This window comes from Salvia hispanica, chromosome 1, assembly GCF_029641045.1.
Source record: "Salvia hispanica isolate PSC_SH4W2 chromosome 1, Shi_PSC_v1, whole genome shotgun sequence".
Classification (NCBI taxonomy): Eukaryota; Viridiplantae; Streptophyta; class Magnoliopsida; order Lamiales; family Lamiaceae; genus Salvia; species Salvia hispanica.
Window position 1 is genome coordinate 61053701 of NC_142692.1, and position 24784 is coordinate 61078484.

The 24784-nt window shown below is 36.3% G+C and overlaps 1 protein-coding gene and 1 long non-coding RNA gene across 3 annotated transcripts; both read right to left on the reverse strand.

Moving 5' to 3' along the window:
• Positions 1-2167: 2167 nt before the first annotated feature.
• Positions 2168-3350, reverse strand: LOC148934303 (uncharacterized). Its single transcript, XR_016134671.1, has 3 exons — positions 3273-3350; positions 2602-2649; positions 2168-2517 (listed from the first exon to the last, which is right to left on the reverse strand). It is a non-coding gene; the product is annotated as an uncharacterized LOC148934303 (long non-coding RNA).
• Positions 3351-17950: 14600 nt separating this feature from the next.
• On the reverse strand, positions 17951-20916 carry LOC148934304 (uncharacterized). 2 transcript variants are annotated; one of them, XM_089068174.1, is made up of 8 exons: positions 20720-20916; positions 19929-20282; positions 19493-19564; positions 18999-19063; positions 18699-18855; positions 18508-18597; positions 18333-18422; positions 17951-18249 (listed from the first exon to the last, which is right to left on the reverse strand). In XM_089068174.1, exons 2-8 carry the CDS (start codon positions 20217-20219, stop codon positions 18124-18126), a joined length of 891 nt encoding a protein of 296 aa, XP_088924300.1. In that variant the 5' UTR covers positions 20220-20282; positions 20720-20916; the 3' UTR covers positions 17951-18123. The 2 variants fall into 2 exon arrangements, with proteins under 2 accessions (XP_088924300.1, XP_088924295.1); XM_089068169.1 differs by having other exon boundaries at positions 17951-18252; positions 20720-20915.
• Positions 20917-24784: the final 3868 nt, after the last annotated feature.

The following is a 24784-nucleotide window of genomic DNA, read 5'->3' on the forward strand; positions in this document are numbered from 1 at the left end:
CTGGCCCTAAGAAAAAGTTAGGAAAATAAGGCCAAAATGGTCAGGGGTAGTTCCAAAGTTTAGATTGTACATAGGTAGGTTGTTCTAGTTTTGTTCCTAAATTCACATGTCCTTCGTACTTATGTAATACATTATGAACTTAGAACCCATAGGACTCTCACCTATATACACTACAACCCTTTGCTCTATTACAACCTAAATAAAGACCTTAAGGAGTTAGTTTCTGTCAGTAGAACTCTAGCGTCAAGGTACGACAAAATGAATGAGAGAATGGTCCTAACAATTCTGGTGAGGATAGAGCGACTGAGTGAATCCCACAGTTGGAAAGATAGAAGCAATCTTGACAAACGGACAAGCTTAAGGTCAATCCAATCGTCAATGTGTTTAGTTGCCTCTGTGTTTTTTACTTTCTTTTCTAGGTCTCTAAAGTTTTTTTCTTGTTTTTTCACTGTTTTCCAATAATAACCATGCATTGAAACTTGCCTCTTTTCTTTTTCTTTACTTTCATACTTGAGGACAAATATGGGTTAAGTGTGAGCAGTTTGATGAGGCTCGTTTCGTGCATGTGTTCCATAGTAAAACTGCACATAAATCCATGAACTAACAACCATTTTTGAGCCATGTGTGTGTGAAATTAGCCAAAGTCAGGAGATCGCACAAATCAGAAGGGCAAAAGTAAGGATCAAGAAAAGAAGAAGAAAACGACGGCATTAAGCTGATCAAATCAATATTCAACCGGAGCCAGCTAGAGTTCTGCATTGGAAAAGAAAGCAAGAGACCCCACCTACGAGTGTGAAGGGCATCATTGTCATTTCGAGGACGTGGTACCCTAGGGATTAGAGCCCTACTCCTACCTATATAAGGAAGTCCAACACACGAAGAAAGGGGAGTTCCCCATTTTTAGTTTTTCGCTTAGTAGTTTAGGGGGTCTCTCAACAGCTTTCTTAGAGTAGTTTAGGGTCTCAACTCTCTTCTAGGGCTGAAATTAGAGCTCATTTCCCTTCCTTGTTCTTGAATTATCGCACACACACGCTTGGTCCAGTTTTGCTAGCTGGTAGTTCTGGTTCGGTGTTAGTTTCTGCATGTTTAAGCTTTCGGTTCTGTATTCCACCTCGAGAAGGGATGATGAAACAATTTCCTATTTTCCGTATTTGTTTCTATTTTCTTTTGATGTAATCGACTCTTAAATTGTTTTGTTTCAGTTAAATACGAAGTTATGTTTTCGTTTTCCATCTTTATGTCCTGCTTTATGCATGAATTTTTAGATTTGTTTTCATTTCATGTTTTATGTTTCGTGTCTTAGCTTAGAGGTGTCTTGTTCTGTCTCGTTCTGTTTAGATCTGTTGGTTTATGTTTGAGTCATCTTAATATATCTAGATCTAGCAGTTTCTGTTTTGTTTCTTGCATGAGCATGTCTTAGTTCTTGTTTTTACGTAGTCGTAGCTTAGATCTTAGGAGTAGATTTAAGTCTCATGTGTTTTCTGATGTTTCGCCTTCTTTAACTTTCCAGATCTTTTATCTACTCTGTTTTATATGTTGATTTTTTTAAGAAGATGAAATTGTTAGAAAGTTTTTACTTTACACTGCTTTTTGCAGGGACTGACTGTTCCCGTTTATTCTGTTTTTCTATTTATAGAAATGTCAGTCCAGTTGATCAAGTAGTCTAGAAGCGGTTCAGTTTAGTTTATTTTCCAAAGTTTAGTAATATAACTTAAACCCACCCCCCTTGAAAGCGTGGCAGCAGCCAGCCCCAAGTAACGTCTTGCAAACAAATGTCCAATGCCTCATCTCTGTGGGATCGATCCTTACGTCCCTATACTAGTTAATAGTATTAGTGTGTTAAGGTTTTGGAGAACGCACTTTTGAGCTCTTTATTTCATCTCACTCGAGTCGGATGTAAGCCGAGTTGATCAGCCTGAGCTTTTACCGGATTCACTCACTCGCAATTTTGCAGGTAGCAGGCAGAAATAGGCTGGCTTGATCAGGTCAACGATCCAACTTGCGTACTCCACAACGACATAACAAAAAGGGAAAGAAAAGACGAAAAATGGAGGTCGAAAGGAGCGGGTTTCAGTCGCTATCAGATTAGCCCTGTAATGACCCAACCATCACAAGTAGACATCCGCATATTCAAACTTATAACAACAAATGCATATGTACTGGGAAGAAAGAAAACATTGAATCTATGAAGTACTAAATAGGCAGCAAACTAGCAAGATAACCAAAAATGGTTTGAGCATGATTGCCTTGTTTCGGTTTTGGCGACAGAAGGTCTAACGGAAGATGGCGATGAAACGAGTCAACTGCTGCAGCTGCACCATCGTCGTCTCTGACACTAATAGCTACATATGCTGCTCGAGACTTGACCTCAGGTTGGAGCATGAATCTCATGGCCTTTGATAGAGATTCCACACTAAGGTGTGCTATAGGAATGGGAGCAGGTCCCACTCCTTTCTCATATATTATGGCACCCCAAAATGGTTGATCACCACAAAATGGTACAATTGTGGTCGGACACTGCATTATTCAATGTTTTGTTTCGACTAATTAATCAAATCGGAGTACCATTTAGAAATCCAACGACAAAATTCAATTAATTACCCCTGCTTTTAGGCATGCTGCTGTTGTTCCAGCTCCCCCGTGATGTACCTATCACTCAAATTTCTGACATCATTTTTTTGGTGTTGAAAATACTATACTCCCTTCGTCCCATTATAAGTGATAAATTTCTTTTTGGCACAAGAATCATGAAAATTATATTTATTGAGTTAAGTGGAGAGAATAAAGTATGAGAAAGGAAAAAATAGGAGAGATAAAAGAGAATAAAGTAAGACATGGATAATTAAGTAAGAGAGAGAGAATAAAGTAAGAGAGATAAATATGTTGATTTTTACCAAAAAAAGGAAATCAATCACTTATGGTGGGACAACCCAAAATGAAAAGTTGATCACTTATAGTGGGACGGAGAGAATATTAAGTTATAGTTGGGGGTGCTGAAGCCCAACTCACTATATATTACTACCTCCGTCTCCCAAAATTTGCTACACCCGACACGGGTTTTAAGAAATATAATGGAAAGTGAGTTGAAAAAGTTGGTGGAATGTGGGTCCTACTTTTAAAGTATTAGTTTTATAATAAAATGTGAGTAGAATGAGTTAGTGGAATATGGGGTCCACTACCAAAAATGGTAAAAGTGAAGTGTATCAAATTTTCAGGGACGGACCAAAATAGTAAACTGTATCAAATTTTCAGGGACGGAGGTAGTAACTCACCACAGCGCAACATTGAGGAAACAACCAGTCGTGAGGGCAATCAGTAGTTAGCAGAAAAACATCTTTTGCTACATTTTGTGGATCTGAAAAAAAAAATTGTTTGAGTGCATTCTGAGAATTACATAAATCAAGATGGTTCATACTAAATCCTTGTAATTAGGAAACTGATACTGGAACTTTTATCTGTAGATTATAATATAGTAGTATATCTGGGCTATAAATTTGGGTCAATTTAAGAGGTTGCTGGTCGAACTTGATCCGTAAAAAAAGTCAATCCTCAAGATTCACCTTGAACGGTGGGTCTGGGGGAGGGTGTTGACAAGTGAAGAAAAACAAATTTAACAATGTCTCATATCAGAGAATTGAAACCACTATATAAATTTAATGGGTCATTCATCTTATCGCTAATTTGTTTTAGGATGGAACCCTATGGATTTCTTACGCATTCATAATTGTGATAATCAACAACCACCACTTACGAGTGGAAAGGCCTCCCCACCCTCGATCAACAATCCCTCTTTGTCCAGTGTTCTTCAATGCCTCCAAAACGATATTCGTAGTTTTTTCTGGATTTTCAAGAAGCTTCAAAAAACAAATAAATCAAATATCCATTTGGAGATTATACATTGTAACACAACAGTCGCCTGCATACCATGCTCCCAAACCCGATATAAATCGGCGGAGGTCCCTTTTGGATCCACTCTACTAATTCTTGAGGAGGCTCATATTTACTTCCAAGATCCACAAAACAATAACCCACAATATCAACTAGAGGGCCCCAGTCTGCAAATATAATCAAAGTTATAATATATGGCATACTTGCCACGGGATTTTAGGAGATTTGTTTTAAGTGTTAAGTGGAGGGAGAAAATATTATACTTATATTAATGTGAGAGAAATTTTTTTTCAAAAATAAGAAATGTAACACATTTTATGAGACAAACTAAAAAGGAAAGTGTGACATTTATTATGGGACGGAGTAAGTATTTACCATTGGGCTTGGGCAGCACATAAGGACTCCACATGTAAGTTGTTGGGAGATGAGATATTGAGACTTGGTTTGTGTCAAAGAGTCCATTAATAGGGCTAAGGTTCAACTTGTTTTTCCTTAACTTGTTAATGTGACCTCTTAGCCCCCACCATATCAGCATATCAACAACAACATATGATAGCTGCATGCAAAATATAGATAGCTAGGTTAAAGGGAATTAATAATGCAAAATTCGATAGAGGGGTTTTGTTCACCTATTAGCTTCCGTAAATGGGTCTCTTTGTTTTGCTTTGACAATGGGTGTTACGAATTTTGAAAATGCGTAACATTTTTTAAATGCATAAAATGTGTAACACCGTTTAGAAAATAACACAAAACACGTTTCACTACTAATTAAATCATAGTAATCCCTCTGTCCCAATTAAGTTTGGAAAACTTTTGGACACGGAGATTAGAAAATTATGTTAAATAGATTAAATTAAAATAAAAATTAGGGGATAGAGAGGGTGTTATTTACTACTCCCTCTGTCCCTACGTCTAACTATAGATGAGTCGTATTTCTTTATGCGTTGTACCACAATAATTGAGTCATTTTTTATTTTTACTTTTTTTTTTTCAAAAACAACTATCTTCTCTATCTTACTTTATTCTCTCTTAAACTCTCAACTTTATTCTATTTCCTATTTTATTTTCTCTCTATTTAACTCTCTTAACACAATTTTCTAAAGTCTCGTATCCAAAAGAAATGCTTCTACTATATAGGGACGAAGGGACTCACTCCGTCCACAAACTAATGTCAACATTTGCTTTTTTCATTTGTGATAAGTGGAAACACTTTATACTTACTCATTATATTCACCTTCTATTATAAAACTAGTACTCCGTTCTTCCCATAAAAATAGACTCAATTTCATTTTTCGTCCGCCCATAGAAGTAGTCCATATCCATATATGAAAAAAATTTCTCCTTCTCTTTTACTTTATCATTTATGGGTTCCACCATCCACCATACTATTTCAACTACTTTTTCTTTTCTTTTTCATCTTACTTTGTCAATCACACATTAAAACTCGTGTTATCCCCAATGACCTATTTTCATGGGATTGATGGAGTATAAAAAAGCGGAATTTACATTCCACTAACTTTTTCCACTCAGTTTACTTTACATTTTCAAAACCTATATTAAGTTAAAGTGAAACTTTAAATCATAGGCAAAAGGAGTATTAATTATTTTTATTATTACCTAGTTGCGTACTTGGAGAATGCGTGACTAAATTTGCATTTTGAAAATGCTTAACACCCAATATTAGACTGGAAAAAAATGATCAGAAACACACCAAATGCATATAGATGGTTCAAGAAATTTTCCAATTAATAAAAGGATTTATATGATGGAAGAATAACATACCCAATTTCCAGCTCTATGAGATATGTGGGGTATGCAAGGGTGAGGAAATGCACATGTAGGCCTGCGTATTTAGTAGGGTACCTCTAATTAAGTATTCTTGCTTCATAACTTAAACAAAGAAAATGTTCGTGTCTTAAAATTAATCAACATATAATCAATTTCATGTTAAGCACTATCCATGTTGAAATAGGAATTAAAACAATATTTAGACGGTGAAAAAGGAAGAAAATAAAACGTACGTCCATGGAACTGTGAAGAAGATGTGGAGAGGAACACCGAGAGCTTCAGCCACATCTACACGTCCTGCTTAATTTATTTACACTTTATCAGTAATTGTAAAGAAAGTAAAATTTGAAGAATGTCAGCTATTAGTAATCTTGCATAAACATTAAGCTTTGGAAAACTACTAACCGTAAGCAGGAGGATTAGCAATAATAGCCTGGGCCCTGAATGAGTCCCCGGTTATCGGGTCGGGTTGAGTGCAGGCTTGAAGAAGAGATTCCATAGCAGCTAGTATTTGTTTCAATTGTATGGCTATATCTTGCCAACTAGTTAGTAGTATGTTTTGAGTCTTGACGAAACCTGTAGTCAAATTTAATTTGTAAAATGTATGGAAAAGATATGAAATGGCTATGGACATAATTAAATTGGTAGGTGAAACCTTCAACTATAGCGCGAGGGTCTCCACCAATTGGGTAAAAATCTACTCCAGCCGACTTCACCAATCCACTGAACTCAGAGTGAGTTGCCAATCTCACACGATGGCCATATTCCTGTTTTATTTCAAAAATTACATTATTGAGACATAGAGATTAAGAAATGAGTGTTTAATTAGAGGATAAGTGGAGAATAACATACGAAAGAGAATAAAGTAGAAGAGACTAATAGTGAGTACAATATGAGACATACTAAAAAGTGTTTGCCAAAAAAAAAAAAGAAATTACTCCATTAACTTGAGACGACTCTACAATAGGACTTGCCTGAAGTTTCCTTGCCACTGCAAGAAAAGGTTGAACATCGCCTCTCGTTCCGCCTACAAGAATGGCAATGCTTAACTTTGGAATTGAATGATTGAAATCACTCATTTATATATAACCAACTAACTTAAAAATTAAGCTATGAACAACCAAAACTAAAGTGATTATTGATGAAGAGCTTAAATGAAATTCAAGAAACACAAAACATATAGTATTATGTATATAGGGATGAATATATATATATATATACACTTTCTTATTTGCATGAATGAATCGTGTGCAGAAACGATTGTACAGTTAATTTCATTCGTGCAAGCAACTCTGTATGAGACAGCTTGATATAATGCAAATATATATTTTCAATTTATGAATGAAAATTGTTGTATTAAAAGAATAGGTAAAATGTTTGGCACTAACCAATGCAAACAAGATTACGTACCGCTCATGGAGCAATACATTATATGCCCACTTATGGTTATTTAATTAAAAAATTTCCAGTCACCGATGTTTTATTTATTGTTGAAAATAATAATAAGGTTTATATAAGTAACATATCATTTCATACCTGAGGCAAATCTTATTAATTAATGTTTGGGCAACCTGAAACCTCGGAAGCTTCATTTTCAGAGACAGGAATGTAGAGTTTACTATTAGAGTTTACTATTAGTGTTCCTTCAACCTTACGTATAATCAATAAATATGCCAACTATATCATCTTTGGTTCCTGAATCCTATGGATAGAGATACCACAACTAAGTTTTAGTATTATATTCTTGAATCCTATGGATAGGGATACCACAACTAAGTTTTAGTATTATATTCTTGAATCCTATGGATAGAGATAGCACAACTAAATTTTACTATTATATTCTTGTATTATATTCTTGTATGTTAATAATATGACTAATAATCAGTACAACGATTTTGATATGAACTAGTACATTGCAATTTCTACTTTAATAAAATTTTAAACAATATCTTACGGCATTTAATTTACAATTTATATCATTACACTTAAATACTTTAACATATTATGAATTTACTGTCCACTAACAATATATAAATAAATATTACTAATAATATAGATCTCACAATCCATTAATAATGTTTCCCTTGCGTTTCTATTTCTCTATTTTACTATATCAATTACTCCCCACGTCCACAAAAAAATAGTCTCATTTTACCATTTTGGGATGTACAAAAAACATAGTCCAATTTCTAAAAACAGAAAGTTTCTTTTTTCATATTTTACCCACATTTTTCTCTCCTCTCTTACTTTATCTATTTTTTTCCATTCTCTCTTACTTTACCAATTTCTCATTAAAACTCATGTAGTCCATAACTGAGACAATTTTTGTGGGTGGAGGGAGTATGCATTAAAACTTGTATCGTTTCCCTTTCATTTCTATTACCACTATTTTCCTTGCATTATTATTTTCTTTCTTGCTCTATCAATTTTGCATTAAAACTTTTATCATTTACTATTATTTTTATAAAACGAAGTAGTTTCCCTATATTTGTCCATAGTATTGTTTCCCCCTCCTTTTGTCTTTTTCTTCTCCCAACAAGTGTCGATGTCGTGAGCCATTATCGGCTGACTTTTGATAGTAGGCAAGTAGCCGCCAGCTTAAGCACATCAACTTCACATCTATATGTGAGTCTCATTGTCTCTCATTTTAAACACATACTCCTTCCGTCTTCTAGTAATTGTCCAATTTGATTCTGGCATGAGTTTTAAGAAATATAAAGAAAAATAGATTGTTAGTGGAATATGAGTCTCACTTTTGTATATTAATTTTATACTCCTTGTGTCCTAGTTTAAGAGTCATGTTTTGCCATTTCTATCTGTTCTAATTTAAGAGTCTCATTTAGAATTTTCCATATTGGAACATAAAATTTAACCTCATTGTTGATGAAATTTACACTCAAATGTCATTACTTTCATAAAAATAAAACAAAACAAAATCCTAAACATACAAAAAGTCAAAAGGGTCTCACTTTCCACTACCTCACTTCAATTATTACACTCCAACAACCACTACCTCACTTCAATTATTACACACTCCACAGTTTCTTAAAACTCGTGCCCTAATTAAATTTCACTCCTAAACTGGGACGGAGGGAGTAATAAAATGTGAGTAGAAAGAATTGGTGTAATGTAGGTCATATTTATTTTAATGGGGACAATTAAGGGGGGACGGATAAAGATGGCAAAAGTGGACAATTAATGAGGGACGGAGGGAGTAGAAATTTATTTTAATTTTATCGTCTTGAACAATTATTTTTTCTTTAGTTTGACTTGACAGTTTATGAATATAAAGTCTTTATTCTTTGGGGGTCATATTCTAATGCTTATAGCACCCTAATTCATCCTTAGATTTTAAAATGGGTGGATGAGATTAAATCTTACGAATCTCAATAAATATTTGACAAAATATCAACAAAAGGGTAATATCGTCATTATGTTATCATATGATTATTTTCGTGAATGTTTTTATATATCAACATAGTGTATTACAAATATCAACAATATGACATAAAAATATCAACACTAGTATAAGAAAATATCAACACATATTTATTGAGATTTTTACATGGTTTTATTGAAATTTTTTGATGTATTTGTTGATAAAAATCTGGTTATCAACATTTACGAAAACTAAAATAAAAAATATCAAATTTCATCATCCGAACGTCGTCGGAACATATGCAATTGAAAACTCGTTGGAATCCTTATAAAATTATCTTTAATTTGATATATTTTTTGCGAAAAAATAATTTAAATCGAGAGAGTTACGTAAATTTAAAGTTTTAAGATGATTTTAACAAGAGAGAATTGACATTAATACCCTCTAATTTTATTTATTAATTTTCTTAATTAAAAATATAATCCATGTGACATTATTTCAACCACTAGATCTTCTAATCTAATGGCTATAATTTAGTCTTAGTTTGAGATTGCTAATTAGTTAGCATTTGATCACTCTCATATTCTTGGTTATATGGCCATTTGATTACCACGTAGAATAAAATAATTAAACAAATTAATTGAATTAAATTATTAATAATAAGAAATTGAAAGTTTAGTAACAAATAAAACTTAGTAACTATCTTATTTACACGAAACTAAATAACAATCGAAACAAATTAATTAAGGTATATAAATAATTATATGCAAATATATCGGATATTAAAATAAGGGCGTAAATATAGCTTTAATCAATATCGAAAATTGTAACGGATTACTTATTCACTCAAGGTCGTGTTAAAGAACGAAACACAATTAAATGCAGAACGTAGAACCAAATAAAATATTCCCTCAGTCCTGCTAAATATGAAACACCTGCTCTTTGGCACATGATTTTATGTAATTGTGAGTTAAGTGAAACAAAATAAAGCAAGAGAGAGAAAAAAAAGATATGACATTGTTCCCATTTTATCTAATGTTTCATTTTTAGTAGATAACCCAAAAATAAAAGCATTCGTTTTTAGTTTATTGTAGGAAATTCTAATTTTAAGATTAACTAAACAATCTCATGATGAGTTTATTGTAGGAAATTCTATTTTTAAGATTAACAAAATGATGCAAATGAACGTAGAAACGTATGAGATTGATTAACTGATGGATAAAAAGAACTCAACTAATTGAGAACTTTGGAGTATAAAAACTCAATATCAAATTATTATTTCAAAGTCTGTCTTTTAACATCAACAATGAGGCCTTTATATAGGCAAAGGGAAATCCTAAACTTATGGAAAAAAAATAACTAAAGAGATAATAAGCAAACATAACTATAAGGAAAATAATCAAAAAGGAAAACCTAATTTGTAGAAGGAAAAACAATTAATATTTTTTTACTAACTAGGAAATAAATAAAACTCAAAATATATTTTTCTTAGCCTCCAAGTCTTGTCTTCTACTGCATCATACTCCCCTTTTTGAAAAAGACTCGTCCTCGAGTCTACTTTGTCTTCATCATCACGTTTCGCATACGCCAGCAAATCCATCGCAAACATCAAATTTTGTAGAGCAGAATGAAGAATATTTCTCAAGAATTTTGCTGAGAGTTTGATATGCTTCCATACGGCTGACCACATCAGTACCAGTACACTCTTTTTCTTTGGAGGAAACATCAACAATGATTTTTAATTTTCCATGTTCACCAGCAGTATCTACACATTTCTCATCATGACTAGCTGTTTGACCTTGCATCCCAACATTCACGCGATTTTTCTCATGCAACATTTGCAAACTAGCATCTGGGTATGCACTACAATTATCTTCAAAATCTCCAATAGGAGACAATTTTCCCTCTTCCTTTTCAATTTTACAAGGATCCGCATGATCAACGTAATATGAAGCAAGTTTAGAGCTTTCTGCAAACTCTCCAGTTGTATGATTAAATTTCAATGTCTCCCTGGCCTTTCTTTGCGGCGGAACCACAATCCCCTCCAACTCCTCATCGTCATAGACGAAACACTCTTGTTTTTGACAATATCGTCAAATTTCACGGAAGGAGGCAAAGATTGACTCATCAATCCAGGGAACTCATAGAATATGTCCTCGTCGTATACTGGCTTATCATAGACCGGCATCGAAAATATATCCTAGTCATATACGGGCTTAACATACACCGGTATCGAAAATATATCTTCGTCGTATACTGGCTCATCATACACCGGCATCGACAATATATCCTTGTCGTATACGGGCTTAGACTGGCCGCCGTAGACGTCGTTGAATAACGAATCGTCCACTGAACGACGCTCCAACGCATTAGATCTCATCGGGTTGGATTTCCCCCGACGCTTCTCCAATCGCGCCAATCGTCGTTGTAGTTCTCGAACCTGCTGTCGCAGATCACCGTTCTCGATGTTGCGCCGGAGGTCTCGAACCTTTTGTCTCAGATCATCGTTCTCAATGTCGTGCAGATTACGCTGTCGTGCAGCCTCTTCGTTTGGGAGATCTCCACGTCCCCCACCACGACCACCACTACGAGCATCGCCACGTCTGCCGCCATATCTACATTCAGCCATTGATAATCAATCTGGATCGTGATACCAAATGATGCAAATGAGCGTAGAAACGTATGAGATTGATTAACTGATGGATTAAAAGAACTCAACTAATTGAGAACTTCGGAGTATAAAAACTCAATATCAAATTATTATTTCAAAGTCTGTCTTTTAACATCAACAATGAGGCCTTTATATAGGCAAAGGGAAATCCTAAACTAATGGAAAGAAAATAACTAAAGAGATAATAAGCAAAAATAACTATAAGGAAAATAATCAAAAAAGAAAAACCTAATTTGTAGAAGGAAAAACAATTAATATTTTTTTACTAACTAGGAAATAAATAAAACTCAAAATATATTTTTCTTAGCCTCCAAGTCTTGTCTTCTACTGCATCACAAAACAATCTCATGATGAAGTAGGGCATTTTATAATCCGAATCTCGTATAGTGATCTAACAACTAAGTAATAATGATATTAGGTGCTTATAATATCCTATTTACGGTTTAGGGTTTTCTGCATTTATAATTAATTTTTTGTTAATCACGTATCTATGCATGTAATTTTTATTTTGCACGTCAAAAATAGATAGTGATAATAGTTTCTTTGCATTTTCCAATTTTATAAAATGGTTCCTTAGGAATACATGAGTTTGTCATGCATCGACCGCCCGCGCTTGTTTCGCCGCTAATTTCAGAGCTCGAAATTTCACCTACAACACACTAACCTAAATATTTATATTTACTTTTAGGGTTTAAATCATGAATTTGGTCTAATTCTAGTCAATCTCGTAAATTTTGAAATCAGAATATTAAATCAAGAAGTTTCAGTTTTTTTCTACCGTCACATTCATGCACAAAATATCGTCTTTTGATAATGTTAAAAACGACGTGTTTCACTGAAATAAATATATTTTCTTATATTTTCCTTTATACTCTTATTTTTTGTTATTATTCTATTCAACAATGTTGTTTTCAACATCAACAAAAGACGTCAATTTGCATACGAATGGGATAAATGATAAAAATTGAAACTTAATGATTTAGTATTTCGATTTCAAAGATAATGACCAAACTTGAATAACATACTACTTCTTTTCACAACCATAGTCTTTTTTTTCAATTTGGTTGAGGCACCATCTTAGTCGTGTTCTAATTTGTTTACATCAGTAAGTGTTGCTTTCACAACATTAGTGTGTGGCCTAATCTATTTTTCCTTCACCATCCTGCCTACTGAACTCTTGCTTATCTCAAGTTGGCAGTCATCTTACGTATATGGTAGATCTTTCAAGTACGGAAAGAATTCTTACCTTGGCAACATCAAGCTTCATTTTATCTTTGTGGTTGCATCCTCTAACACGATCTCGAATGTTCCTCCTGCAAACTCCAAATTGCGTTGTTGCCTTCTCATAAACTCCATATCGTACCTCACCTAAATGTTTTTCTTGTAGAATGTAACACCCGTCCTTTTTGAACCATAGCCGAACCAATATCACCTTGCATTAGTTGTTATTTTTTGTTCATTCGGGTTTTAAAATGTGTGCGATCTCGATAATCATAAAGAAGAAGTTTAATAGTTTTGCTAAATACGTTATAAAAATCTTCGAGTTCTTTTAAAACAAGTTCAAATATAATTTGTAAAGTCCTACGCTATTCCAATTTAAATATCAAGAATATAGCAAAACGAGGAGACGCGCCTCAAATCTCGTGCACATTATGGGACCTCCACCTTTATTTCGTGCTACAATCGATTTCTACATAGCACACTTCCGGAACCTACAAAAGATAGATAAATATTAGTTGCATCACCATCACATCTTTCAAATCAAGACAACACTTTTGACGAAATCACACCACATCAAGCACGGTTACCAAACCACGGCACGCGTTTCCCAAATGACGGCACACGTTTCCCAAACGATGGCCGTACTTGCTAGCCGTCATTTTGAGTGACAAGATGTAAGATTCTTGCATTTTATGGTAATGGGAATGATTGATTGCCAACTTACCCCTTTTAGTAAAAAGTCTCTAACTCTTGTGTAATAGTTTGCTCCCTTTGAAACATAGAATTATTCATGTAAAACTATGCACCCTCGTTTCCTATAAATACTCCACCACCTCGCTTTTCTAGTTAGATTTAACGGTTTCGGCAGAGGAATTGACGACTCTGATGTTGGTTCCTTGCTTTCTTTACCGCTTTCTTTACCGCTTTGGTTTATTTTCATGTTTTCCATGTTTTAGTGTAGATTTATAGTGTGTTGGTCTTCTCAACGGTGGAATTGACGCCTCCATCTTAGAAGCTCTTTCACACCTCGCTTTCTAGTTAGATTTAACGGCTTCGACAGAGGAATTGATGACTCCGATGTTGAATCCTTGATTTCTTTACCGCTTTGATTTACTTTCATGTTTCCATGTAGCTTAGCTCTATAGTCTCGACGGAGGAATTGACAACTCCGACGTCGGGATTACATTTCATTCCATGCTCCCTTAGTTAGATTTGTTCAACCTCTCCACCCCAGTTTAAAGCTCAAGTTTCCCACATTAGTGTTAAATCCATACTCCAATGCTCAAGGCGTAGAAACAATCTCGAGTAGGTCCATGGTCTTTGTGGTTCGACCCCTCTCTTGTCACTTATACTTAGTAATATTTGTTGCAGAAGTGAGAAAATATAAATCTTGTTGAAATGAGGGACACGTGCACACGACACACGTGCAAAACCCCTGCCCTTCACAACCACAGAGGCACCAGGGGGCAGAGGCACAAGGATCCAGGTTTTATTGACAAACAAGGAATGGATCTCCTCTTTCATAGCTTTGAATCACACATCCCAGAACTTGAACTTTTGAGCCTTCTTATAAGACTGAGGTTCATTCCCATCAGATTCATACACAAGAAACCTTGTGTTGCTTTCCCATCACACATGTTTCACAAAAGGGGAGATCATTTTTTAAATCCAACTCACTCAAAATCTCAGAATCTTTTAAAAGTTTTAACCCCTTTTGACTCATATGCCCAAATCTATTATGCCATGGTAAAGTCTTATCCATTTTATCCAGATTTACACTATGATCATAACATATTAGAGGCTTAGCAATACACACATACAAATTACACTTTTTCACAGCTTTAAACAGGTATAGCACTCCCCTACAGATCTTCATAACACCCTGCCCCCACTTACCCTCAAAACCCTTAGATTCAAGACAAGAACAAGAAAGCAGATTGTAATTCAGATCAGGCACATATCTAACATTATTCAGAGTAAGCACATAGCCATTCTCAAACTTTAACATCACAGTACCAATGCCAAGAATCTTACACTTCTTGTCATTTGCCATAGACACAAAATCATTTTCAATAGTTTTGAGCCTTGTAAAAGAGTCTTTGAAAGGACATATGTGAAAAGTGCATCCTGAATCAATTAGCCAATCATTCTTGGTAAAGAAACACTCAGAGGCAGAATTAACAGAGAACATCATGATTCATGAAGCAAACACCATCTGCACCATCTTCTTTGGCCAGATTAGCAACATATTCCAAATGATTGTTATTATTGTGATTTTTACCTTTCTTGGGTTTGGTACATTCTGCCTTGTAATGACCCACTTCACCACAATTAAAACATTTTCTTTTAAACTTAGGGTCTTTACTTTTAGACCTGGACCTGCCTCTAGATTTAGACTTCCCTCTCACATTCAAAGCCTTAGTTTGAGAAGATTTAGGGTAAAGTTTTCTTTAATTTCCAGTTCCTTCGATTTTAAAGAACTTATTATGAGGTCTAGAGGGGGACTATCCCTGCCATACTTTATAGCTGCCTTGACATCACTATAATTATCAGGGATAACATTCATGAGGGCTATGCTGGTATACTCATCAATAGTTTTATCTCCAGACCTTTTGATATCCTGGAAAAGCTTTTGAAAGTGTCAGTGTTATCATCTATGTCCTTTGAAGGATCAATTTGAATTTAAAAAGCTTTTCAAGAAGATACATCCTTGATGACATAAAAGTTTCAGTAAAAAGGGTATCCAGCTTAGTCCATATCTCAGAGGCAGATTCTATGGAGCCACCCTTTCTGATCACATAATCAGAAAGGTTGAGGATTATAGTTGATCTGGCTAATTCATTCAACTCAGCCTTTTCCGCAGCAAACTCAGTTTCAGGGAGAGTCCCATCAACAGCTTTAAAAACTTTCTTCTTGATTAAGATACACTTAAACCTTTTGTTTCCAAATCAAAAAATCATTTTTCCCATTAAAAGGGACAATACCAACAGGTTGAGTCTTTTTCAAAAGAAGTTTTACACACACTAAAGAACCCAACACACAGAAGGCACAACAAGCAACTCTGCTTTTCACAGATGGTGGATTTAAACAAGAAACAGTCAAAGAATCCACTAGAAACAGATATGCAGAGATTTTTCATGCAAGAAACACATATGCAAGCTTACAGCAAAGGCGCACACACACAGGAGACACCTCAAAGTGATCCCAGACACAGGAATCAAGTCCAAAATGAACAGGGTGGATAGGTAATTCAGTCAGAACACAGAGTCTAAGCTCTGAGACACACACTTTGAGATTAAAAAAATCAAACAGAAAGCAGCAACAGAAGCAAGAAAGTTGTAAGAACACCAAGAATCATGCAGAAACAAACAAGAGCACAGAAATCCTAAAAGCCACGACCAGTGCATCTACCAGAAACAACTGCCCACCCCTAAAACTAGAAAGCTGTAAAAGTTTTAGGATTTAAGCCAATTTACCAGCGCGGAAACCTTTCGTTAAGGAGAGTTCGTCTTACCTCTGAGCTTGTACCGAAGGTTGAGCCATACTCTGACGAGCCCACCTCCTTTTAATTTGTGACCCGGCGTGCCCAAGTGATCCCCCCGTGGCTCTCATACTACTGTAGGGATCGGATCACTTGGGATGCACTAATTACCGGGACCTCTTTTATTGATTGGGTCTGAGATGGCTAATCTCAGCAATACAAGCCAGTACAATTGTGATACCAAGATTACACTCTAACTTAGTACAAGAGATTACAATTAAAGAACCCTAGACTAAGTTCTAGTATAACACAGAACTTGAGTCTTCATCTTCTTCAATATCCTGCACACTTAAGTAAAAGAGTTAGTAACACAAGAAAACGATCCCGAAGGATCTAAGCACAACAAGAAAGACAAAGTCAGATAATTAGGCCACGGATGGCTCAGGTCACACCAGTGACTGCACTAGGGCTCAGACCTCCCCAATCCTCACTGCAAGTCACAAAGAAGAGCACCGTTGAACAAACTACTCAACCAGAGATATGTGTAACCCAAAATTTCACTGGTCATCGCACACCACGGCCATCTCAACACGCGGACTTACACGCACCACTCAGAATACAGCCTAGAACACAAGAACCCTCACAGACACTCCAAACACTTCAAGATTGGTCACAAACAGAAGACCAACCCCTAGTTTTGAGAAGGAAACCGAAGAAGTTGCCTAACACTCAAACTACACCGGCAGATCTCTTAGAGACTGAGTATCATCGGTGGAATTGAAAGCTTGAATGAGAACTCCGGTTAGACTCGCCGGAATCTTAGAGAGAAGGTGGAGGTTTTCGAGAGAAAGAGAGATGTGTAACGAATGAGAGAAGTGAGGAGTCACTCTCTCTCTTAACAAACACAACACACATCTAACGGCTGTGGTGCAGAATCCGCGTGGAGGTGCCAGGTGGCAACCGTCCAGCACGTGTGGTAAGGAACTGGACCAGACTTATTTTGGGCCACCATTTAATTATATGGGCTCAACAAAGGAGCATCCCAATGAATTAATATTAGAAGCCCAAAGCAAGGAGTCCAATATTCGACAAAGGTTGTACTTTTTGGATTTCCCTCCAACTTTTTCATTAATTAAGGTTGTGGTTTTTGAAATTTCCCTCGAAAAAAACCCGAACGTAATGGATTGGCAGTACCCTTTTGTTAATTTAATGGACCGTTTATTTCTTTATCAACAGTGTTTGTGATTCAATTTATTTTCAGATTAATAGTGATAAAAAAATGTGAATATGGGACCATGTTTTATTATACACCTTCATTTAATATACAATCAAACAATTTCTTAAAACTCGTGACTTTAACAATATTTGGGGGACGGAGGGAGTATTTTCTAACACTTGTCACATTAGTTAAATAGACACATTGGCTGTAATATCTACCACATGACCTTCCGAGGAACATCTAGCCGAGGCGCACACCTACTCATCCTACGTGGGACATGGACACGAGGCTTGTAGACCTTCCTGATCATCGGAAAAATAAATTCACGCTCACTTACCATAAAAATGTGACGATTGCTAGGTTTTCAAGTGCATTATCATATATGTCTATCTGACTAAAAAACATACATATGCATATACACATAGTAACACACTGTAAGGAAATGAAAGAGAAGGTACAACTCCCACTTAAATCAATCAAGCGTGTTCAAGGTGAGGAGTCGCCTGTGAAGCGATTGCAGGTGCAGCTGAAGCAACGAGGAGACCCCTGCTTTGTGCAGCTTGCACGACAATAGCAAACCGAGCAGCAGCCAGAGCCGCAGCCTCCTGCGTCAGAAAAATAGAAGAATTTCATAAATAGAGAGCTCATAGGAATGGAACATGATTTTGGCGTTAGAAGTACTTGCCTGTCTTTGCCTGCGGCGCTGCAAGATACTTGTGGCCCAGATCATGATGTAGCAAGGCAAGAGAAAACTGACGGCTCGAAGCAAGAACAACTGCATCAATGGGAGTTCAGAACAACCATGATATAGAGATTGCGTGGTTACAACATAGATGCATATTTTTTGCAAATATACTCACCGAGAAAAAGGTGTAAGCGTCATCGTCTCCTTCACCATCTCCATCATCGGTGATGGATAGAGCATGTCTCAATAGCAAAAGGCCAATCAACTGCCAAAATGTCAACAAATTTTCCCTAATTTTGAAATGGGTGTATCAAGAAGTTAAAGTACACATTGATAAAGGACAATATTAAAAATGGTAAGCCTTACAATTAGAGCAGCCGAACGACAAAATGCTGTGCCATTGTTGCTTGCACTGTTATAATCATCATAGTCGGCTTCAAAAAGCTGGCGCTCAGCCTCAGCAATGGCCAGCAGTCGAGGGTCGTGCATATCTAGGGGAGTGCCTGAGATTCGCCAGACACCCCTAGAGAGAGATTAAAACATGCCAAATCAGAATTTGAAACTATACCTTCACATTTACTGTTAAGCATCTAAATTTTTTACTGAACCACTTTTCTCCTTCTAGCTAGTTCAAGTAGCAAAGCTTTTTGCATAAACTTTACGCACCCGATATCAATGCTAGTTTCGTCCGGTGGAGGACGTGCAGGAGCAGTATAACCAGATTGATATGGCTGCAAATATTAATAGGAGCCATCATTGAGAGAGAATATTATGCTCTATACACTCACGAAAATACTGGACTAACAACAAATAAAATCTAATCCTCCGTTAGAATAAGAAAGCACTAGTGAGCAGCACGGAAACTTACTGTCCTTTTTCTTCGAAAGCAACATGGATAAAATTCAACTTCAATTTAGTAAGTCCAGCAAACAAGTGCATGAGTTAATCACATCCAAATGAAGAACTAGAAAAGTAATGTGATTTCTACTCGATCAATGGAAGCTTAAATGTCTCAAGTGAAATAAAACATGCTCTATGGAACTATCATATTCCTAAAGTTTCAATCAAGCATAGAAAGTTGCGGTGTAATATAAGAAAGTAAGAAACTAAATACACGCTGCTAGCTGACAAAAAGTGCGGGGTGCAGAATAATCACATACCTGATGGCAGATCTCACAAGTAATGTCTCCTTTCTCATTGCACCAGTGCTGAACGCATTTGTGGTGAGCATACTGTGAACAATCAGTTAAAATAATTAGCTAGGTTAATTTTTACCGCTTTAAGAGGCGGTTGCATTCAAGAAATGGAATAATCATAGGAACATGATAAAAAGAACTTGGCTTTAATCTTTTAAATGGAAAATAATGCTACGCAAGTTTAGAATCATGGGAGGATAGAAATAATATTGCAAACAATATATTGAACATTCGAATTGAGAATATCAAGACTCGAGTTCGTTCCAAGTTAGACATTCGCACTCACTTCACTACAAGGATCAAAACTCGAAGCCCTAACTACAACTAGAAACACATTTCAGGAATATAGTAGTAACACTCAATTTCAACAAGAACAATGCGATAAAGGCCATTGCATTACCTTGAGGCTCCCACTGCAAGCACAAGGAGTCTCCAAATTATTTACCGAATCTTCCTCCTGGCAAATCCTGCACTCCCCCATCCCTATCAGAGGAGCCTCCTCGTCTGCATCCTCACTCTCCACCACCACTACCACTTTCTCATCCTCCGGTGCTGACAATGACGACGACCTCGCCAGCTCAGACTTATTCCCCGCAGAACCACACAAAACGGCATGAGCAACCGGTTGGCTATGTTCAACTACATCAGGTATTGCCAGCTGCTCCATATTCACCACCAAATGCTCACCCATTCACAATTTTTCTTGTTTTACGTTCTCTGTTTTTTCTACCTCAATCACCAACCACAAGTATTCCTAAACACAAAATTCACCAAAATCGACCCCTCAAAAAATGTCAATCAAATATTACCCATTTTTACCCCCAAATTGCAACTTAATTAACCCAAACCTCAATAAATGAGCCGTTTTTTAATCTAAAATTTAATGAAATCACCTCAACGGAAGATGATTATTCAAAGCAAGAAACACAAATTCCACATTAATCAAGATTAAAAGAAACCTACAGAGACCCCCAAATTGAGTCAATTAACAAAAAAAATTTAGCTGGGTAGAATCTAAAGCTTTAAATAAAGTGGGCAACCCAGAAAAAGGGGGAAAAAACAATTAAAGAAAATCAACCGATCGCGCTGGAATACGCAGCGAGATCAGAGAAATTCTTTATTTCTTAATCGTAATGAGCTGTAAATGGAATGGAAAATAATGAACGAAGAAAAATAAGAGAAAGAATTTACCTGAGAGCAAAAGAAAGAAATGGAAATGAGTGTGCAAAAGAAATCGCGAATTTGTTGCCCAACCACGGGGAAAATACAAAGGATTTCTCCTTTCCTAGCGATTATGATATATTGAATTTATGCAAAATATCTTCACACTAAAATTTTGTTGATCATACTGACCCATTCACCAAAACTCAGTGTGTACGGATGGAAGCCGATCATATTCTTAGTTTCTTTTTTTCAAAATCTAGCATCCTTAGATTATTTACTCAAAGGTAAAAATGATCGATATAAAAATAAATAAAATTTGATAACATAAAATAAATCCTAATTTTTATATCAAAACTAGGGTCAAATATGAAGCCTTAAATAAAAAATGAATAATGAAGATAAAAAAATACTCCCTCCGTCCGCGAATAAGAGTCTCATTTTTTCATATTAGTCCGTTCGCGAATTTGAGTCCTGGTTCACTTTTACCATAAATGATAATAGATCTCATATATCAATAACTCATTTCACTCACATTTCATTTAAAACAATATATATAAGTGAGACTCATCTTTAACTGACTTTTATCTACTCATTTTTCTTAACATTTCTTAAACTCGTGCTGCTAAGAAATGAGACTCCTAATGGTGGACAGATGGAGTAGATGATAAAAATCTAGAATTTTTGCGGCCATTAATTTAATATGAATAGAACATTAAGGGGTAAAATGATATGATTGATAATTGTACTCCCTCTATCTGCCAATAATCATTCCATTTGTTTTTTCACTACTTCAGGTAAAGTACTTGCAATGCATCCTCCCCTAAGAGCATTCACATTAAGGCAGCGATCGGCCGCCCGATCGTTTGGTGGTTTGGTGGTCTGATCGACACCTATTGCGCGTTGAGCGGATCGCCGATCTCGATTTTATCATTTTTTCCATCCCTATGTATACACCTCACTGCTCTCCTTTTCATTCACACATTTCTCTCAATGTTCTCTCTACTAGTACAATTTTCTCTCTCTAGTAACGACTCCCCGAACACCGGAGGGTCCCTGTTCTCGAGTAGGAACCAATTCCCCGGTGGCTACCCTCTCTACCTCGGCGGATACCCTCCCTTCGAAGGCGGCTACGTCGGTGCCAATAGACTGCTCAACCCCCTCGCAGTACGGGGACAATGTTTATTGGACCAATATGGACGGGATCGTCGATCGGGCGATCCCGTCCCAGTGACCAATCCTATCTTCAGTAACGGCGAGTTCTCGCTGTCGGACTTGAATATTTCTCAATATAGAGAGGATCCTCAGCCGAGGAGGAGGGGATGGGGAAGGAGAAGGCATCATGCTTTATATGCATCATGTTTAATATGGCCCCTAAATTCACAAAAATAATGACGAATATTAAGTATAAACCCTACAATGTTTATGAGAAATGTGAAAGTACATGGATATTAAGGTTAGGGGTAACTGCTTTTAAAGTCACCAACTTTCCATGAATTTCGGATTTTCCCACGAACTTTAAAAAGTTCGTGTAATGTCACGAATTTTATTGTCGGTTGCCATTTTCCCATGTCAGGTTTTCCGGTCTAGTTCAAACTGTTCGTTTCCTATTAAGACAATGTCCAAATTCTTTTATCTTACTATCATTATCTTTGTCTTTGAAATAGCTTCGTGTGGGTACCTTGTACGCCTCAATCGGAACTCGGATGAAGAAGTTATGGCCATTATGATGGTACAAGGTCGCACAAAGGTCGCAGCCTTCATCAAATGGCCATAACTTCTTCATCCGAGTTCCGATTGAGGCGTATAAGGTACCCACGCGAAGCTATTTCAAAGACGAAGATAACGATAGTAAGAAATAAGAATTTGTACATTGTCTTAATAGGAAACGAATAGTTTGAATCAGACCAGAAAACCTGACATGGGAAAATGGCAACCGACAATAAAGTTCGTGGCATTACACGAACTTTTTAAAGTTTGTGGGAAAAACCGAAATTTATGGAAAGTTGGTGACTTTAAAAGCAGTTACCCCTTAAGGTTAAAATATATACTCCCTTTATCCGCCATTTAAAGAACCATTTTGCCATTTTAAATTGTCCACGATATATTGATACATTTATTTTATTTCACTTTTAGTATGCGGATCCCATATTTCACCAACCTTTAATACTCACAATCCAATATAATATTAATACTTTAAAATTTAAATAGGTCTCATATTCCACTCAATTGTTCCCTTCACTTTTTTCACAAAATCGAACAATTTCTTAAAATCTGTGTCGAGTCAAAAGAGCTCTTTAAATAGTGGAAGGAAAGAGTCTTGTTTACTTGTGAGTTTGATGGCAGTGAGGAGATTGACTAAGGAAATGAGTACAGAGAAACCTAATAGAGAGAGAAGATAATTGGATGCCTTTTTTTGCACAGCATTCACGAGTTTGATGTACGGAAAACCCATTTCATATTTATACGAGAAAATTTATGAGTTCCAAAAGTTGGGAATCTTGGTTATGGAGAAGGCTTAAAAATATTAAAAAATTGTGGGTTGTTTGCTTTTTTTAAGTTGTACTCCCTCCGTTTCTTTATAGTTGAGTCATTTTACCATTTCAGGAAGTTTCTTCATAGTTGAGTCGTTTCCTTATATGGTAATTTTTTCCTCTTTCTTACTTTACTCTCTCTTACTTTAATTCTCTTTACTTTAGTTACTTTATACTTTATTCTCTCTACCTTTTTCTCTCTCTTACTTTTTTATCTATTTATTTAAAACACCCAACATTCATTTCTAAAACTCCGTGCCGAAAAGTTCCGCCTCAACTATGAAGAAACTAAGAGAATAATAGTGTCCACTATAGATGGCCGGGCCAAACCACAAAGTGTGGCCAGGCCACAAAATCGTGGCCGGGCCACCAATGCCCATGTTTCCCACTATAGTGGAAATGGCCAAGCCACCAAAAAATTTATTTTTTCCATTTTGTTTATATTTTAATTCTACTACAATAATAATTGAAAAAATGCATACGAACTAAAATTAAAACAAAATCTTCGTTTTATTATACAAAGGGGTAAAATTATACAACGAAAATTTTTGACTTCTAATAAACTACTTTCCCAACGCATATCACGCTCTACGCCCTCCTCCCCTACGATTCCAAACCTCTTCTACCATATCAGCCTGCAGTGTCGTATGTGATGTTTCCCTTCGCATATCGGCGAACCGTTGGATCAAGTATGCATCACTACGCGGTACACCCATCTGCAGTGGGGCGCTTGCAACACCGTGACTCGTACTTGCACCCTCTTCCGGTGCCCAGTTCTCTGCAGAATATCCTTCGTCCTCTATTATCATATTGTGCAATATGATTGATATGTCGTATTCTAAGCCTTGGTTACTGGTCAGTATGTAGTGAAATGCATGTATTATCTGCAAAACAGTTGCTAAAGTGTGCAGGATTAAAAGATCCAAGTCAGTAGGAGACGATTCAGGTGACGCAAGTGAAAAGGGCGCTAGGAGGGTGCAATACTGACCAGGATGCATGCCAGAAAAAAAGGCTCGAGATGGAGAAGGAGGATAGCTGGGATGATCATTGACAAGGGCAAAAAGGTCAAAACGCGGAGGAAGTCTACCCTAAAAGCAAGGGCAAGCCTCCCTATAAAAGAAGCCACTTGGAGAGAGAGAAGGAGTTCGCCCCTTTAGAGTTGGTTCCTTAGAGTTCGGTTCGAAGTTCTCGGTTCTAAACACACTTAGTAGAATTCTCTCTAGAAGATCAGTCCTTCAGCATTGTCCAATCTCTCGTTCCTCGCCACAGCCATGGTCACTTGACGTCTAAGAGTCTGCCGGAGAAGTCATCAGTCCGCCGTTCCAGCCAGTTATCGTAGTAGTGTAGTAGTATCATCGCCCAAAGTGGCCAAACAATCGTTACTTTGCTTTCTAGTTTAATCCTTACTTGTTTTCATCGTTGGTTTTGTTGAAAACACTCATCGTTGTTGCTCTTTTGAAGTACTTTGTTATTTTCCAACATTTACGTTATGAAGTTTCTATTTCGCATGTCGCTTTGGTTCGAGTTTGCTTCATTCTGCCTAGGAAAGTTAGATCTAGTT

Excerpts from the sequence above, each read along its gene's own strand:
- LOC148934304 (XM_089068169.1), bottom strand. The coding sequence starts at position 20,219 with ATGGGTGAGCATTTGGTGGTGAATATGGAGCAGCTGGCAATACCTGAT. Across the intron at positions 19,565-19,928 it reads CTTGCAGTGGGAGCCTCAAG|TATGCTCACCACAAATGCGT; the intron begins GTAATGCAATGG and ends GATTGTTCACAG. Across the intron at positions 18,423-18,507 it reads ACGCTTACACCTTTTTCTCG|TTGTTCTTGCTTCGAGCCGT; the intron begins GTGAGTATATTT and ends CCATTGATGCAG.